Raw genomic sequence first — 18,441 nt, 5'->3', positions numbered from 1 at the left:
CACTTTGAAGTGTGACTGTCCACAAAGGGGGCAGGTGGCAAGTGTTTTCTCTGTCACGCGTTTCTGAATCTGGATGAACCTAAACTGTACACAAACGTCACTGTACCAAGATTACAGCTTGTTGGTTAGAAAACACAGAAAGCACATCTGTTGCTGTAATACACAAGAGTAACAAAATAAAACTCGCTGGGCGAACACGATATTTTCACATTCGGATATCTGTTCAAAATTCAGTTAAGTATTCGGATATTCTGATAAAATTCAGTATTCCCCTATATGTATGTAATACTGTATTAAAAGAAAGAAATATTCCAGAAGTAAGACTAGGCGGTGAAATCCTTACTTCACCTCATTAACTACAAAACATGTCCTAGAGCTTAAATCAAAACTTATTTTTTCTTGTGTGTATTTCAGGCAAAAACAGTAGAGCTTGCATTTTTTAAATGTATTTATTTATTTATTTTTTATTTCTTGTCATTGCCATTTCTTCACAATAAAAAGTGGCCATAAGCACATTTTCATAAAGTAATAACATCACTCTTGATTTACTTGCGCCTTTCTGTAGATGAACAAGCAAACAAAAACTGTGAAATTTAACTTAAACACCTCAAATAAAACAAAAAATGTGCAACAGGCATTGCTGTACAATAGAAAAAAAATAAACTTACAGGTTTGTTTCTGCTTTATTATATTCCACATACAGAAAATCATAGAAATAAAAAAAAAAAGAACTACACAACATTTCCAGCAAGTAGGGCCAGTGTTGAAAAGTGTGACACATTTCCGAGTGACGTACATGCATTTGTATTCTGATTCGCTTCCCAAATCTGCAGCAGCCTCTGCAGTTTATGTAGGCCTCACTACACATTTGCATCCTAATCTGGCCGATTTTCTTTTTGCTGTCTACATTATTTAAAATAGAGGGTCAGGGGGCAGCTGTTTTGAGCTTCTGTTTTGTTTTTCTCAATACGGTATATTAATCCTACATATCAAACAGCTCCTTTTTCACTTGCCATTTTAGAAACTGTCACACAAATTCTGTCGAGGTGTTAAATAGGTGCAAGACAAAACACTTTGTTTTACTTGTTTTTAAATTATGTAATTTCCGGCGGGCATGAACATGGATTTTTGCCTTTGAACTCATGTCAAGAAATATTCAGATATTTATCCCAGGACTAAACCTTACTATTTAGAAGGATATACAAAGGCCCCACAAAACATAATATTACACTTAGTATCAGTGCTGTTATTAAGTATACTATAGTTACAAAATTTGGGATTTCAGAAGAACAAATTTCTGTGTTTAGCCTCTCCAGTGCTTTCACTGGATAAGCACATTGCAGAGTATTTTCAGATAACTTAATTGTGTGTGTCATATTTTTTTATATATATATATATATATAGCAGTTTGACCAATGTGATACACATCCCCACCTACCTATTTTTTTTTTTTATCTGGGGGCCTGGGGCCAGGTTCGTTATAGCCGAAGGTTTGTTATAGTGAAGGCTGTTATAGCGAGGGTGTACTATATAAATACAACATATTGAAACACTGGGCAGCTGGCTCTTTGAGCTAATATATATGCGCATTAGGAGAGAGAAAAATGTATTAAAAAAAAGAGAAAAAAAATGGACATCAGCTAAAAATGTGTCTATAATATGATGATACGCTTCTAGTTTCCATAGCACAAGTCTAATTTTTGCTGGCTGGCTGTCTGTTCTTAAGTCTCTCCATGAGAACAGCAGATGGCAGGGTAAAAATTAAAAAAATAAAAATAAATAAAAGCACTTCAAAAACAAAATGAACAGCAATACAAGGACGGGATTGCAGTGCAATAAAAGAACTGCAATACTAGAATGGCAGTGTCTTGGAATAAGAGTATCACGGATTTCATACTACAGGAAGGAAACAAGTGTCTGAAATTGCCTTCATTATAGAAATAGATCAGACTGATTACTCACCACCAGTGAAGTGCCCTCAGCCAAACTAATAAATAAGTTACGTTTTGAAAAAAAAAATCTACTAACAAGCATCAAACAGCCTATGCATATGGGATCCAGGCTACTTTAATAACAGCTCAAACCCCAAGTTTTTGGAGCAACAAGTATTAGAATATTTACATTATTGTACAACAGCAAAGCCGAATATTCAGCAGGAGCTCAAATACAGCAGTGACTGTGCGTTCAGGGTGATTTGTTTTACTAGGGGACAGCACTGTAAGAATATCAACATCCGATTGGCTTTCAAGCAGTCCCAGTCGTGGAAAAGAATCAATGCAAGCTCCAACTTAGCAAAATGTCCTTGTAGTACTATTTCTTGTAAAGAAACACTGCATATCAATGCACGTTATGTGCCAGTGTTTGACAGAAATACAATGAGTTCTAGTTGTAAATCTCCCTCTCGACCTGTGAGGGTGCTAAATAGCAAAAGGAGGTCTCTGGACGGGCTGGCCTGGCAGTTCATTTCCGAGGTCGGTCAGCCCAGATGGAAGCGAGACTCTGTTGCAGGAATATATTGACCTGGAAGGTAAACGAGGTAGCAGCTCCAAGCAATAGACACAGCTGTAATCGTTTACCAAGGGGTCATGCAAGATAGCATAAAGGGCCCAGAGAAACGCTAATCTTTTCTTTCGCTTGGTTTAAGATAAAAAGAACTGGAAGGACCGGGTCATTGTCCCTTGTAAATAGGAGCAAGTATTCATGTGTGTTCTGTGCTTGTTTTGTCTGTTAGTAACTGTCTATGTTTTGTATAAATCACCAGACAGCTAACACCGGTGACCGTGTTCTGTATTATTGTGGGGCGGATAAAAGAAGCCTTATTATTATTTGGTTGTGCAGAACCAGTTGTGTTTTTCCTCCGTGCTTTACACATAGGTGTGTATTGCCGGAGGCTTATTGTTTGGTCATCAGATCGGGAATATAAATAAACCGTGTTTCCAACTGGATTACAATTGCCTGTCTGTGATTATTCTGCACTGCATCACCCGTCACCTGTTCACAATCAGCAGCCACTTTGCCGCACAGTGATGAAGATTAGTTACACTCTCTCAATTGGGAATGGGCCGTTTGCTTCCCTCTGATGCCCTAGTGACTAGAAAATGTTAATGCCAGAGATCCTGACCCCCCCAAAAAAGTGAGAAATGTGTTGAATGAAAAGTACTTTGTGGTTTGTCAATCCCAGTCATTTAGTAATCTTAAAAAGGTCACATTCAAAAATTCAAAAGGACAACTGTAAAACAGCAGAGAACAGAAACACATACTGTGGTCATTAGTTTGCAAGGCTATAGTCACTTTTACACTGGCACACGTACCCGGGTTGGGACTTTGGTTCTGGCTACCCAGGTCACAAGCCTGCATAGTGTGAAACCATGTACCCGGGTCATATCCGGGTCCCAGTGACCCACCTCTGGAGTGGGTCGACACACTTTGACCCAGCGTCAGTAACAAGCTGCTTCCGGGGCATTGATTCGCACATTGTGCACTTGCATCTGTCATCCAGGTCAACCCTGCTTTATCAAAAGCAGTGTGAAATCGCGTACCTGACCTGCATGACACCGGGTCCTGACTCGGGTAGAGCATGCCAGTGTGAAAGGGACTAATGCTGGTTAGCTCTTCTTAAACTAAGTTTTCAGTATTCATGAAAACATGCAATAGTGAATCAAACTACAAAACTTTTTTTTTTTTTTTTTTTTTTTATTTAATGCTGTACCATCAAACAGATTGTCATAGGCAAACATATAATAATGGCTTTATAGCCTAATCTAAGCTACAAATACAATTGAGGCAAATGTTGCACTGCAGTAGATATTGATAACCTTTTAAATTACAAGTAACAAGTACTACCTAATAAGCACTTCTGAACTTTCAACTTTATTTATTTATGTATTTATTCATTTTTTAAAACTGAGGACAGTAAAACTAAATTGCACACAGGCAAGTTAACAGAAAAACGATCACTTTGTTCAAGTGACTTGCAAAACTTAAAGCTTAATTTCAAACAGTCAAGCAAAAAGGCATGCAGCATTGTCAATACCAAGTTTGCCTCCGCTTCAGCACTTCAGCAAGTAATCTTCAAACAATCAAACTATCACAGGTGGGTAATCACAGCAGGACAATAGAGCAAAAAAAGACTGCATTTACAAATACTATACACATATATTGGCTGTGGTAAATACAAGAATAAAATAAAAATAAAACATAATAGATTGTGTATCAAGTTCAAGTTATAACTTGATGTATGGATCACCACTATGTGAACTGGTCAGGACCTTGAAAAATGCTGCAGGCCTACAAGATTTGCAGACACCCACCCTCCACACAAGTAGGCTTCACTTGATCCTTTACAGTGGAGTAGTTACAGTAGAAAAAAAAACACTAAAACTGATCGATTTTTTGAAGTGAATGTTGCCCATTTTTATATCTAATAAACAGTATACAACGCCTTTTTGAGTATATTACCATGGTAGAGAAAACAGAAGCTGTTTTGCAGAGAGAAAGAAGGTAAGTTGGGTGAAATGTTTTTTGTATTCACAAGAAGAAAGCCACAGAACAACAATGAGCTGTTTTAAAGTGGTTGTAATCAACAAAATAATGACAACCTTTTGTGGAGCTACACTAGGTTAAAGAAACATACTTGTCTTGCATTCAGGAAGTCTAAATGTTTCATTTCCATTTCACCTCAGCAGTGTCTTCTAGGTGAAAGAATGTTACTGGCATGCAGGTGTTGGGCAGACAGGGAGGGAGGCAATTTTACTTTTTTTTTAAGTGAAATGTCCAAGGAAATACAAGAATGCAAGGCTTGCAAAAAAATATTTAACTTACTGTAGTACCAGTTATACAGTCTTATATTGAATACATGTTTGTTTCTTTCAAAACCACAAATTTAAACCCACAGAGAGAATGTTGTACACGGTTTCGATTTATGGAATTAGTTTGTTAGCTACAACTACTTTGAAACCGGAATATGATGCAGCAGAACTCCCAAAAAACTGCACACTGCAATTTCCCCCAGTAAACGTATATATGTTGTTCAGTTTCTACAGCAAAAAGTTTAAGAAAAAAATCTAATCAATCAAACCATTCCTTTCAAAAATGCCTACTTTTGGTTACAAGGCAAGGTTACCCCGGAGGAGTTTGAACAGTGGTTAATATGAAACTACCCTGTTGATTTATATTGAATTCACAGAAACTCATTAGCACTGATTTCATTTGCAGTAGGAATATTTGGCAGCAATCTGATGAGTGCAGCTGAAGCAAATTCAAAAATAATCTGGTTTCAGGACTTGCCATGTACAGTAAAACCTTGCTTAAATGACACCTCAGTAAAGACCACCTCACAGTAAAGGCCAGTTATGGTCAGTTGATTTATGTATTAGGGCCAAATTTATCAAACCTCGATTAAAAATACACCTCTATTAATAAGACCAACATGCAGCAAAGTACTGTCATAAAAAAAAAAAAAAAAAAACATTTAAAAGCCTTCTGAGAACTTGGATGCAATATGGTGCTGGACATCACACTTGATATACAAAAAAACAACCTGACAAACAGCAAAAATCAATCCAAACCCCTAGTTAAAATATATTCTTTGTACCTGCAGTAAAAAGGCAGCATTTTCTTGGACCCTTGACTTGCATTAGTAGTGAGGTTACGGTACACTGTACTTCCAAATTACCGATCAGATCTTTGTAAGAGGCATTGTTACAGCTTTATATTTAAATAAAGACAATGTCACAAATGAAAACCATTAGAAACACACAGCCTCCCAAATGCAGCATTCAAATAAGACACGGGATCCGATCCCTTGTTTGCTGTCAGAAAGATTCAAATAAAAGGCTTACCTTTTGTAGACTGGTGGGGTTCAGTTGTGTTTTGTCTATTATTTTCACAGCAACCTGGAAGAAAAGGAAGATTTTTTAATAATGTAAGTTTAAGAAATGTATTAAATCCAATGAGTAGGCTTGCATGTAGAACAGAAAGTTTACATAATTATAAAACAGTCAATGAACATTTTCTTTTAGCTCTAATTTTATGGTAAAATATGGATAACTTTATGCCGCTGCCTCCTGTAAATGTGTTATGAGGTTTCTAATCATATTTAGGTTTCAAAGCTGGCTTGGGAAGCCTACTGTTATTGTAACTTTGTTTTATTTTTATTTTTATTCCTCCCACAACTTTACACTGATCCTGCTCGCATGCAGTGTAACCAATCAACATGAAACTTAGCAGGTAGCATCCGGTATAATTTACAGTTCAGAAGTTAAAACTGCTTCAGTTGAACACAGTTTAGTTGATTAACTCCAAGCATTATCCCTGTGTCAATACAACTGACTTTTCCAAAAATTGTGTTTGTGCGTAAACAAATATGTCCACATGCAGCATTTCTTTAAAAACCTTTCAAAATCTTGGGTCAGATATAAAACTAGCTTATAACTCCTTACAAAGTGCAGATAGGTTAATGGTTACTATGGAACACATATATGAAATCATATGTGCTTTATCCAAAAATCACCTTGCCTGTGACCTTTGACCTCTCAGATCAAATGTAAAACTAGCTTATAACTCCTTACAGTGCACATAAGGTTATGGTTACTATACAACACATTTAGGAACCCATATATACTACTATACTATTCAAAAATGACATTGATCATGACCTTTGATCTCTCAAAGTTAAATGTAAAATTAGCTTAGAACTCCTTAGTGTGTAGATGGGTCATGGTTACTATGGTGTTTAATGTTATAAAGCATTGTGAGATAATGAACTAATGCAGTATATTGAATTGAAACTGCTCCATAAAACTGGTCTGTTGCTGACACTTGTGCTGCAATGCTACAGCTTGCCAAAATTTCCAACTGGTACTCAGCCTGGAAGTTGCAAAACTGCCTGGCAGTTTTAGTTTTTTATTATTATTTCTAACAGGGTCTGATTTCGATATTATAGAGGTGAATAACTTAAGAGTCTCAGCAATTTCACAACACAATTGTCCACAGACTTTGCTGTACACTCCAGTCTAAATAGAAATTCCAAATTCTGCTGTTTCAAGGATAGCTAACAGAGATGTAGATATATGAAAGCCCACTTCATAACTGATGTTCAGATACAGAAATATAAAATTGCAATGAAGACTGCACAAGTGGTAGATTACAATTTAAAAGTTAATTCTGGGGAGCACTTCATTGATATCAGACAGAAAACATACTATTATATTATTTCTAAGATGATTACAACAGTGTCACAATACTTAAGCAACAACACAATATGTATTAATACATTTCTTTGTGTAATAAATAAACTTTAAAAAATATAGGACTACAAGTGGCTAATATACAGCGGTTTTGGTTATCCTTATATGCCTAAATGAGTTTTGGTAAAGGTAATAAAGAAAACTTCACTTCAGAAAACCATAACGTAGAACAAATGAGGTATAGTGGCATAGTGTCAGGAGACACTGGAGAGTATCCATTACCAATATTTAGGCAGTATTATTGGACTTGTATCTTTCTCACCATTAACTGGCTTTTTAAAATGTCTTGACAGGAATTTTTATTTGATTCTTAAAACCAAAACAGGACAAAATGACTTTCCCCTTCAGTACTACTTCTTAATCTATTTTTTGTAACCCCGTAAATAAAAGTATCTGCCCTCTATCACAAATTGAACTCTGTTCAGACGAGATGAAACAGGTTTTGATTCCACATTAAGAAACGCCTAGTGTCTAGCATGTGAGACTAGTGTAAAGGGTTTAGCAGCATCAAGTTATTTGCTGCAGGCTGCATTTACTCAATGTTGTTACTGACAACCTACCCGACCTCCTGGAAATGACTGGATCATCTGAACTACAACAATTTCACCATATGGATGAACAATAAGGCACTCTTGGGGGGTTTGCACAATATTAAATTATCACATCCGTAAGAGGGTGCAGTCAACTACTGTATTGCTACTGCATCAAACTAAATATTGGACATTTCACAGAACTGATTTTATAGTTTTAAGGTGAGGATTCAGTTAAAGGTTTAGGGCAGTGGTTCTCAAAGTAATTTGGGCACGGGCATAAATTGCTCTTACCTGGCTGTTTGCAGTTACGCTGACTATTGCATAGGTTCTTATCTTAAACACTGCCTTCCCATGAGAGATAGAAAAATGTATATGATTTCCATTACATTTGAGTAGAGTAGATGTTGAAGTTCATGCTGATTTGAACTCGGCTCTCGCCAAGATAAGCACCAACTAAGATGCAGTAAACTAATGTGATTCATCTGCATCTCCATCCATTTGCGTTGTTTTCCATCTGATGATGTAGCTATCCTTCTGTCTCGTGCTGATTGCTGAAGTGTTTGTTTTTAGACTCAGCTCACCGCTACCATCCCCACGCTGACTTGGGTGCGGTGAAGATGAACACACACTGTCCTCCGAAGTGTGTGCCATCAGCCGACTGCTTTTTTTCACACTGCAGACTTATCATGCAGCCACCTCAGAGCTACAGCGAAGGACAACGCAGCTCTGGGCAGCTTACAGGGTGCACGGTGCGCAGTGAGCCGAGGACACCCTGGCCAACCTAAGGCCACAGCCCCCCGGGCGGCGCTCGGCCAATTGTGCGCTGCCCCCAAGGAGCTCCCGTTCACGGTCGGTAGTGGAATAGCCTGGACTCGAACAGGTGATGTCCAGGCTAAATTATGTTTTTTGTATGTTAGTTTAAGATATGAAAATATTTTAAAAGTGATTAGGCACCAAGAAGCAGCAGCCATTGTATTCAATAACTGTATATCCAAAACTCAAGTGTAAAATGCATGCACAGAACTTAAACATCTTCCAAAGAAAGTCCGTTGACTTCCTTATAAGTATTACTGGATTCAGAAACTTATCTCAACCTGTCACAAGTAAAATATTACTACTTTCAAACTGAAACCTCACAAGGTCACCGTGCTGAGTTTAGACTTCACTCACCTCTCTTCCAGTGAGTATGTGTCGGGCCAGTTTGACTTTGGCGAAGTTCCCCTTGCCGATGGTCTTCAGCAGCCGGTAGTTCCCGATGTGTGGCTGCTCATCAGTGGTGGAGGTGATGGAGTTACGGCAGCGGGGAATGTTCTGCCGGCTGCTCGACTTCAAAGGCTGGACATGTGGTTCATGGTATCCATCGACCGACGTATGCTGAAATAAAAGAATGAATAAAATTCAGGGCTGCAGCACAGAGTTGTGTGAAAAATTGTGCAAGGCAACCTGTTCACCTTCAGGGCAGTGGCACTGGAACATTTTTTCAAGTGGGGGAGCTGAAAGCCATTAAGTAAAACTGTAACCCCTGTATATGATGGAAGCCATGCTGCCACATCCCCACTACCCCTAGTTCCAGCGCCCCTGCTTCAGGGCGTTTTCCCAAGAATAATTCAACTTGCAAAACTCAGTATTCCGTTCAATATCCACTTGCTGGGAATTTATATAAGGACTGTTAAAATAATAAAGCATCCTCAATGCAGACAATGCCCTTTAATACAGTATTTCGTCCATCCCTGAAAACATGGAAAACGCCTCTTCATGGACAACACATGTGTTGTATCCAAAACCATTGCTACACCGAGCACCAGCTCTACTCTCAGCCACTACTGGTGAACTGAGTATATGTCGTTGAAACATGCCTTCTTAAAGTGACTCATTACAATTGGTCGAATTTGGTGGTTCTCTAATGTTTTAGACCATGCCCCCCTTCCTCTTGTCTGCTACTTGCCATATCCCTGCTCCTCCACACATGTAAATATACCAGGAAAAAAACTAATTCAACATTTGTGTCACAGCAGTTGTTTTTTGCATGGATCCGTTGTAAAATAGCAAACTTAGCACTGCAAATAATAGTTTACCAATTGTGTCCAACGCGTACTAATGAACGTGTCCATTGCTTATTAATAAAAATCGCACCATTACCAGATGGCAGCGGACTAAGCCTAAATAAAAGGCACCAGTCAGATGCAGAAAACCATCTAGAAACTCTGATATGCCAGGAGTTGTCAGCAGTTATAAGTTAATATACAGTTTTTAGGTTAAGGTGTACGTGGCAATTATTAGATTTTGCCTAAGGAGTTTCCGTAACTCTGGGAAAATAAAGTGGTGTTGGTGGCAACAGACAATTTCATTAAATATTGAAGGCAGCTACTGTATAACATCATTCCAAGCTTTGCATCCTTCCTTCCTTCAAAACTGTTGGTGAATCAAACTTGTCTTCTAAATCAAGTCCTTCTCCCTTATACATTTATCAGAGTAGATTTAGAATAAATATTAGGCAGGGGTCTAATTTGCCTTCATCTAACATTACCTAAACGATCAGGTTTTACAAAAGTGTAACTAAAGTAGAAGGGTTGTTTGAAACATATATAACGGTCTCCATTAGATGCCCCCCCCCCCTCACCCATCAAGACCCAGCAGAGTAGGTAACCACTTACAGTTCCTGAGAAGCAGGCTTTGCCTTTTTGAGCCTTTCTGCCCATGCGCAATCTTAGAACTTAAAGGCAAGGTTCTCTGTGGTGAGTCATCCAAAATTACAGGACGCCATTTGTATTTTGTTCAGAAACAAAAACAGGTATTGCATTGCAGACGGTAATTTTTGTTTAAATATATTTATCTTATTTATCAAAGTGTACTGCAGACAGTATTTCTATTTATTTATTTTATTTTTTTAAAGGTGACATTTAATTTATTATAAATTTCTTCATGGAGTTTTTGATGTTTTAATCAAGTCTATGTGGGATATCTAAACCTGTTAATATAGAAAACGTACATGTTTTTAGTGGAAGATGGTGTTTTAAGGTGTGTGTGTGTGTGTATATATATATATATATATATATATATATATATATATATATATATATATATATATATATATATATATTTGAGAAACGTACAAAACGATGGCTTCCTATACATACCATCCTAAAGTGCAGTTCAATTATTTATATGAAAATCTGTAATCCTACTTCAGGTGGATGTACTCACAGCACCAGATACTGTACTAATAATTCAGATGGCTCTCCAATTTAATGTAGTGCCCTGTGCAAATCTCTGATCCTCACTTCTACAATAAAAGTCCCCACTCGTATTTCAGGAAAGATAAATGTCATATCCCAGGTTATACTTTTTACTTGTAGATTATTATGTGAAACTCTGTGTGAGAACTTGTTCTTAACATTATGCAATTTCTTTTAATTATGTTTCACACTAGATCTCATGAATCAAATGTAGATATCATGAATACATATATTATTTATTGCATACCATGCTGTAATACTTGTCTATATACATTTCTCAATAACAAAACTATTTTAAAAATACACTTATTAAAACAAAACCATAAATGGACACAATTCAAAATATACAATACAAAACAACACATACATTAAAAACAAAGGTGTAAGGATGGGTATGGGAAGGGAAGGATATATTTACAGAAGGTGTGGTTTAAATCCATGCTGGAGGTTTTTTTTTTTTAGGAATATATCATCACCAGTGTCATTCATATGAACACCACCCCCCCTAAAAAGCCCAACCTGATCAGATATTATTTCAGGATGTTGAATTGAATCCCCCCTCAACCCCTTACAAAATCCGAAATGACATTGTTCACCCAGTTAGGGGCTTTCTTTGTTTTTGGAGATGCCTTTACATCTTTCCAAAGACGTCGCATGGCGATGCACGAGAAAATTATTTTTGCATTTGGAAATAGCTGGTGCTAATTTGTTAAAAAAAAAATTCATTTTTCTAACTAATTACACACTTTTCAATTTACCTAAATCATTGCCTCCAGTGTGAATCACCAGGATATCAGGTTTGGAAGAAGGGGAATTAAATAAATCAAACAAAAGAAAAAAAAATGGCAGCTGCAGGTCCAACCTGAGGTCGTAAAAAAAAAATTCACTGTATGTATATATATATAATATGTATATTATATATATATAATATATATATAAACCTATATATATTATATCTATATATATAAAAAAAAATTCAATACACAAAATATTAACGTGTATTTTATTAAGCGTCAAATTTACGTATTGCCAAGACAATGCATATTATGTCAACACATACAAATTATACATGTATTTATTTCTCTTTCGCTGTATTTGTATGAAGAACATCTAATAAATATCTACGGCGATTACAAATTTAAAATGACAACTATGGTGAGTTTGCCACGTCTTTTAAAACTTGGAATTAAACATCTCTTATTAAATAATAGATTATAGGTCGTATTAGAAACTTATTACATTTTAAACACAAATATAATTGCACGGAAAAATAAATCCCACGACAATTCATAAATTACTTCTGTTTATGTCATAACCCATATGCAAATTAATGCATGTATTGTATTTATTTCTCTTTCGCTAATATTTTCAAACATATTGCAAGTACATGCATGAAGAAAACCTATAATAAAGAAGCCAGCGATTAAATGTAATCTTTGTAAACTACGAAGCCTAAAGTTAACGTATTATTAAATAATGAGAAACATGTTATTAATATTGCAATGTGTTTTCAATTTTTACCACATATAATGTAGCTTTTAATAAAGATATTTTATTTTTAAGAATAAAACAATTTACTAGACACATTGGAAGGATCGAAATAACAGTCTGGTCTGAATTAAAGTTCAGACAGAAAATGGTGACCGTTTAACCTTGCCTTTAAGTTGTAAGATTCACACAAGCGTAGAAAGGTTCAAAAAGGCAAACGCTAACTTATTTCCTGTGACAACTGGACTTTCCTCTCTCTCCGATTAAAACTAGCAGTCCAGGAAAGCTAATCCACACCCAGGTGATAAACAAGGAGAAGAGTGTTCAGGTTCAGCCATGCAGGTGAAAGATTAGTCAGATCTGTTTAGTTGAAGAGAAAAAAAGGGAAAGACTTTTAATTAATTGAGTTTGGCAAGAACCAGCTAGAAGCAGTTAAATTGGACCTGTTATGGGCACATGTTTGTGCAACACATGGTCAGGACCCATCAGTATCAAAGCAACCTACATTTTGTATTCTGAAAAATAAGCAAAATATCACAAAACCCTCCACCAGTGACCAGGAATATACATAGCAGATGGTGGAGCGCTCTAGGAGGTACTGTACATCGCCTTGAGGAATACTGCATGAAATAAGAATTGTTTTTACTTTTCAAAACATGCACAAATGTTGTGCTATAGTAAATATTTTATCTTAATACTATTAGGAGTGTGCTGATTAACTGATTCACACAGTGAACTGTGATATTTTTCTTGAAGATATGATTATCGATACCCCTGTATCGATATATAGTTTTTTTTTTTTTCTTTTAAATAAAATTTGATCGCCCGGCTTAAAAAAATACACTAATAATAATAATAACAATTTCATCCAATACAAATGCTTATAAGCGCAAGTAGGTGTTTCTTATTTTTGTACGCCTAATATATCATCAGAACTGCTTGTTTTTATTTTGAGGCAGGCCATGCTTCCATAAAAGCTGTTTGTTTTAATAGAGATATTCATTTTCTAAAGAACAATAAGGGTTCCATTTTGAAGCGAGTGCAAGCAAATTTTAAGATTATAAAACTAGAAAGAAACAACTAAAAAGAATAATATAATTGTTCCAACTTTGCAATTACTTCAAAACTGGACGTGTATATAGCGATACTCAATATATCACGATAATGTCTGGGCTAATAGCACGATAATGAAAAAAGTTCATAACGTGGCATCCCTATATAGCAACCAGCTTGTTCCTGAAGTGGCACCAGCAATTTGATTTGTCCAAGGAGCCACCGGCTCCCAAGGCAACAATTGTGTCTGGAGAAGACTTGTAATTTAAAGACATTTATTTTTAAAGAATAAAGAGGAAACAAAAAAAACAAAAAGCTTTACCATTATTACAACAAACACTTGCACAAACAAATTAGACAGTGGTGCGATTATGTTTCATGCTGAATTTTAATTTACCCAGCCCTAAACACTATCTAATTGGGGAGCATTACTATAATATTCAGAAGATTGGAACATAGTGAGTTATCTCAGCTGTATATTCTGGCAATGTTGGCAGCTTGCTTCTGCTATTATGATGGCACAGTACTGCGACTCTTAATCTTTTATAGGTTGGCCCTTTAATGTACTGTACTTGTCCCAAACAACAGGACAATATAAAATTGTGACAATATCAAATTGAGAGAAAGAAACACTGTATTTAATTAAAAAGAGCATCTCTGTTCCATTTAGAAAATATCCATGGCTTTAATATGGTAACGGAAAGATTGGTGATCAATAAAAGCTATTTTAAAACATTTGTGAAACACCAGTAATCACATTTGCAAGCTTGCATAATGCCAACTTCATATACAATAATAGGCAAGTTTGGGGGGGGGGGGGGTCTACCCTTTACCAAGAATAAAACTGACAGTGGAAAGGTGGGTGGACAGTCTAATCAAGGCTTTGTTACAGTAGATTTCAAGGCCATCTCTGAGATACTGAAGAAGTCCAACAAGTAGGTCTATTTCAGGTAACAGCTGCTGTACCTAAAAGACTTAATATTAAAAACTGTCAAGACAAAAGTTTTGGACAAGTGTTTGGTTTTTAATGACTTTAAGGATACGATTCTGTTTGCAAAAAAAAAAAAAAAATTAACAGAAGCTCTGGCCAATAACTGAAATCTAGTAATCCTGCGTATGCACAATACTGGGTTTGCTCAACAGCATTTTGCAACCTTTTTACTATCATTAAATCTGACCAAGCCTGCTGCTCTTGTTGGGTTTTCAATCCAATGAGTCTTTGTATAATTTGAGCACATGCGTACTGTACAGTACCTACAGCGACTACTTTATTGTATATTTCTATAGTTTAATAAAACTATTCTCAAAATCCAAATCCTGTAGCACATGCATTTCTCAGCGGGGCAGGCCATTTTAAAGTCATTTTTATTCCTGGAACTTCATTTATATACATGGATACTGTACATCACAGTCTCTTGAAACAGCTGCCTTAACTCAATTTATTCCCTGGTGTCTGCTGCACCATTTTGATGGCAACCTTGGGATGATAATGCTGACTCAGCAGACAGTGCGGCTGATGAGCTACAGAACTTTATTATCATTATTTGCTGGGAGATCTTTAAACGTTTAAACACATAGGTATTGCACATTTTGCCAATACTAGCATGTTGAGAATTATTTATGTATTAATTCTTTGTTGCAGGTTGTGCTTTTCAATTTTAAATGATGAAGGGACACGACATGGTAAATGAAAACGTGGCTCCCCCAACTGTTCCAAACAGAGCCAGGAGAAAAAACAACTATATTTTCGATTGCTGCCAACAGTAATAAAAAAATTGATAATCAAAAATGTATTTTATATATATATATATATATATATTTGGTATCTCTGGAACTACTGTTTGTATGGCTAATTTTCAATTTCCATTTCAACTGTAAGCTAAAACAACACAGCTAGCTCACTACTTCTTGAAATTATCTCTTGTTTTGCCCTTTAATAAATACTGTGCTTTTAAATGTACTTGTGTTCGACAAGAACAATACAGAGGAATGTGAACTTTCATTGCGCCACTTCAGACACTGTATCGCACGAGACTGGTGCCAGTACTGCCCTTCAAAAATGCTCTCATATTTTCCTTGTGTCAATGGAAACAATGTAATGCAGCCTTTATAATTGCTCCATGTATAGATGCTAGGAAAAAAATTATATCTGTACTGCAAACTTTAGTCTAAACTGGCTCCTCACGACTAATTAATTAGCATTCTGAAATACTGTACAAGCCAGTTTCAGTCACATTGAGTAGGAAAGCAAATCTCAGACTCTGATATAGGTGCTTGCACAGTACAGCAGCTAAATGGGATTGGTCTGCTTTAAGAGGGAGGGAGCAAGCACAAATGCAAGCCTTCACTGAACTGCACTGCAGGGGTGGCTTCGTTTGTTCTCTCCTTTTTTTGTACACCGATCACGCAACTTCTCTAGTTCCTGTATTTAAAAGAAGGTTGTTACTCAAGTAGACACATGTTGCTGTCTTTATCCGGAAAAACTAATCAACTTTCTTATGTTTCCTAGAAGTTACCTTAAAATCTGTTTTAGATATTGCAAATAAAAGTCTGCGTTTGCATGAATTGGTTGATCACAAGTGTTAAGAAGTCTAAGTTTGTGTTTATGCAAACAACTGGCTGCTGCGTCAGGCAGTCAGTACAGGAAAGCACTATCAGATTATGCTATCTGGTCAATTGCCTCAATAGCCAAATTCAAGCCTCTTGTTAGTCAGTCTAGATTTACAGTTTAATAAAACAAATAAATGTGGAAAAGGGGACTGAAGCCCTGCACAGGAAAATTGGGTTTATTATAAACAGTACTGAGTTTGTGTAAATGATTGTGGGATTATTGGTATGTAAATGTTTAATGGTGAACCTGATGCTCCTGGGAAACCCTACCTGCTGTGCGTGGTTACACGAAAGAGCAGCCTGTGATTGCCAGCTGCGGGTTCCTAATCAGCAGGCAGGCATGCTCCAGCGGGGCGTCAGGTATAAAAAAGGTCCCATTTATACACCTCAGGGCTGCTGCCAAGCCACAGGGATCAAAGTGATGCTGCTACAAAACCATCAGGCCTCCTGTGCTGCCGAAGAACTGGGTTTCAGGAAACAAAGCCACCAACTCTAGCGACGACAGTGTGTATATCTGAAAGAAGGAATCGGTAATGACCAGCAATCATGTGTACATCTGTGTTGGGTTTGGGTGAACTTCCCGAAGGACAGCGACCTCCAGTGTATTAGCAGAGTAGCGCTCGCTGTGCTCACGGCACCATTTATTTGTACTTTTGTACAGTGTTTTTATTTTTACTTTTGCATGATTGGAAGTATGTCCTCCATGAGCTGCCATTGCTGGGTAGCATCATCAGAGTTGTGTGAGTTGTAAATAAATCCTGCACGCCTGTGGGGTGTGCCAATCCCAACTGCCTGTCAGTCAGCAGGAATACACATGTGTACTGTTGCAGGTGCAAAAAAAAGAAAAAAAAAATTACTGATTCTGGTTTCTGTTTATGACTCTCATCATAACAGAAAATAAGATCACAACAACACATAACGTTGATCACTGTACTTAACATCTGCCTTGCAAGTTGGGCCAGTGTTTGGAAAGCGTGAAGCGTTTTGGGGTGACTTTGTTGATTATGTTTTTTAATGTTATTCCCAAACATCACTTATTTTAGAAACTGTCGTGCAAATTCTGGCAAGGTGGTAAATCGGTGCAAAGCAAAACGCATTGCGATACGTATTTCTAATTTTTATCAAATATAAAATTCACTGCTGGCACAGACATGGATTTTTGCATTTGAATTCATGTGCAGCAATGTCCGTTCGAATATTCAGATACTGTAGTTTCTCCGCACTGAAGACAATAATACTACTACATACTGATGTTTTCACACCGCTCTACCAAAAGTCTTCTCTCGTTGATCAATCACTAATCACTGAGCCATGACAAAGCAAAAAGATTTGTGGACGCATGCCAAAATGGAATCTAATCAGAATGAAAGCTCGACCAATCACATGCAGTGGTTATACCAATGTGAATGCTGGCCAGTAGCAGCTAACATAAACAGTATAAGGAATCAGAATGCAAGCAACATGAACTACGCTGCATGAAAGCTGGACAGCGATAACGTTGCCGATTAAGGTTAATAAAGAGAGAAGAGTTGACAGGGGGGCTACTGTTGCCGCATAGGAGAAACGTTGGTCTAGCCCCAATCAGACCAGAATGCAGCAGGTTACCTGTAGGGTACTGTTAGAAATACTAAGATGTTAAAAAAAAAAAAATAGTAAGATGTTAAAATTTAGATTTTAAAACACTAAGTGTATTTGAAGGATATTTCTGGAATAGGATATTTCTGGTATGGTGCTTAGTCACCCCTTGGTAGTTCCAAAGTACCTCATGAATAGTGAGGGTTTAAGCAAAATATTTCTGTGCTGCTTCCATTTTTTTTTTTTTTTTTTTATGTTAAGGGTGATTCTAAAGACAGAATACAATGATGTTAGGATTACAAGTAATTATGATTAATTTTTTTTTTTTTGTTAAACTGCCACAGTTCTGGTAAAACACAAAGAAACATACAGTACTAACTCTACCCCAGGAGAGCAGCAATTTAATTCCTGCAGCACACAGTAAAGTCAATCACTGACACAGCTGCTGGTTCTACTACACATGCCAAGCTTCAATGTCTCCCACTGAGCTACAACACAGCAGCCCAAGAACAAAACCCTTCCTAACTTTATAAATACGAACATTTCACTGGAACATTATACAACCCGCCACACAGTCCCATGCAGTTTGTAAAATTGCCACGATTGTATAATGGCCTTTATAACATTTTCCACCATATTTAAAGATGACTGCAAATTACAGGCTACTACTTTTAAATTGCTGTACATTAGGTTCTGCTG

At 36.8% G+C, this 18,441-nt stretch overlaps 1 protein-coding gene across 9 annotated transcripts in view; it reads right to left on the bottom strand.

Moving 5' to 3' along the window:
* LOC121317291 (serine/threonine-protein kinase MARK1-like) overlaps positions 1–18,441 on the bottom strand; it is an 85,264-nt gene that overhangs the window by 56,515 nt on the left and 10,308 nt on the right. For all 9 annotated transcript variants that reach the window (XM_041253068.1, XM_041253071.1, XM_041253069.1 and 6 more), the window contains exons 2-3: positions 8,951–9,154; positions 5,841–5,894 (exon numbers count right to left, since the gene is read on the bottom strand). In XM_041253068.1, the coding sequence (XP_041109002.1) occupies positions 5,841–5,894; positions 8,951–9,154 (258 nt within the window). The remainder of the gene's footprint in view (positions 1–5,840; positions 5,895–8,950; positions 9,155–18,441) is intronic.

This window comes from Polyodon spathula, chromosome 6 (assembly GCF_017654505.1).
Source record: "Polyodon spathula isolate WHYD16114869_AA chromosome 6, ASM1765450v1, whole genome shotgun sequence".
NCBI lineage: Eukaryota > Metazoa > Chordata > Actinopteri > Acipenseriformes > Polyodontidae > Polyodon > Polyodon spathula.
This window is presented reverse-complemented; position numbering and strand designations above follow the sequence as displayed.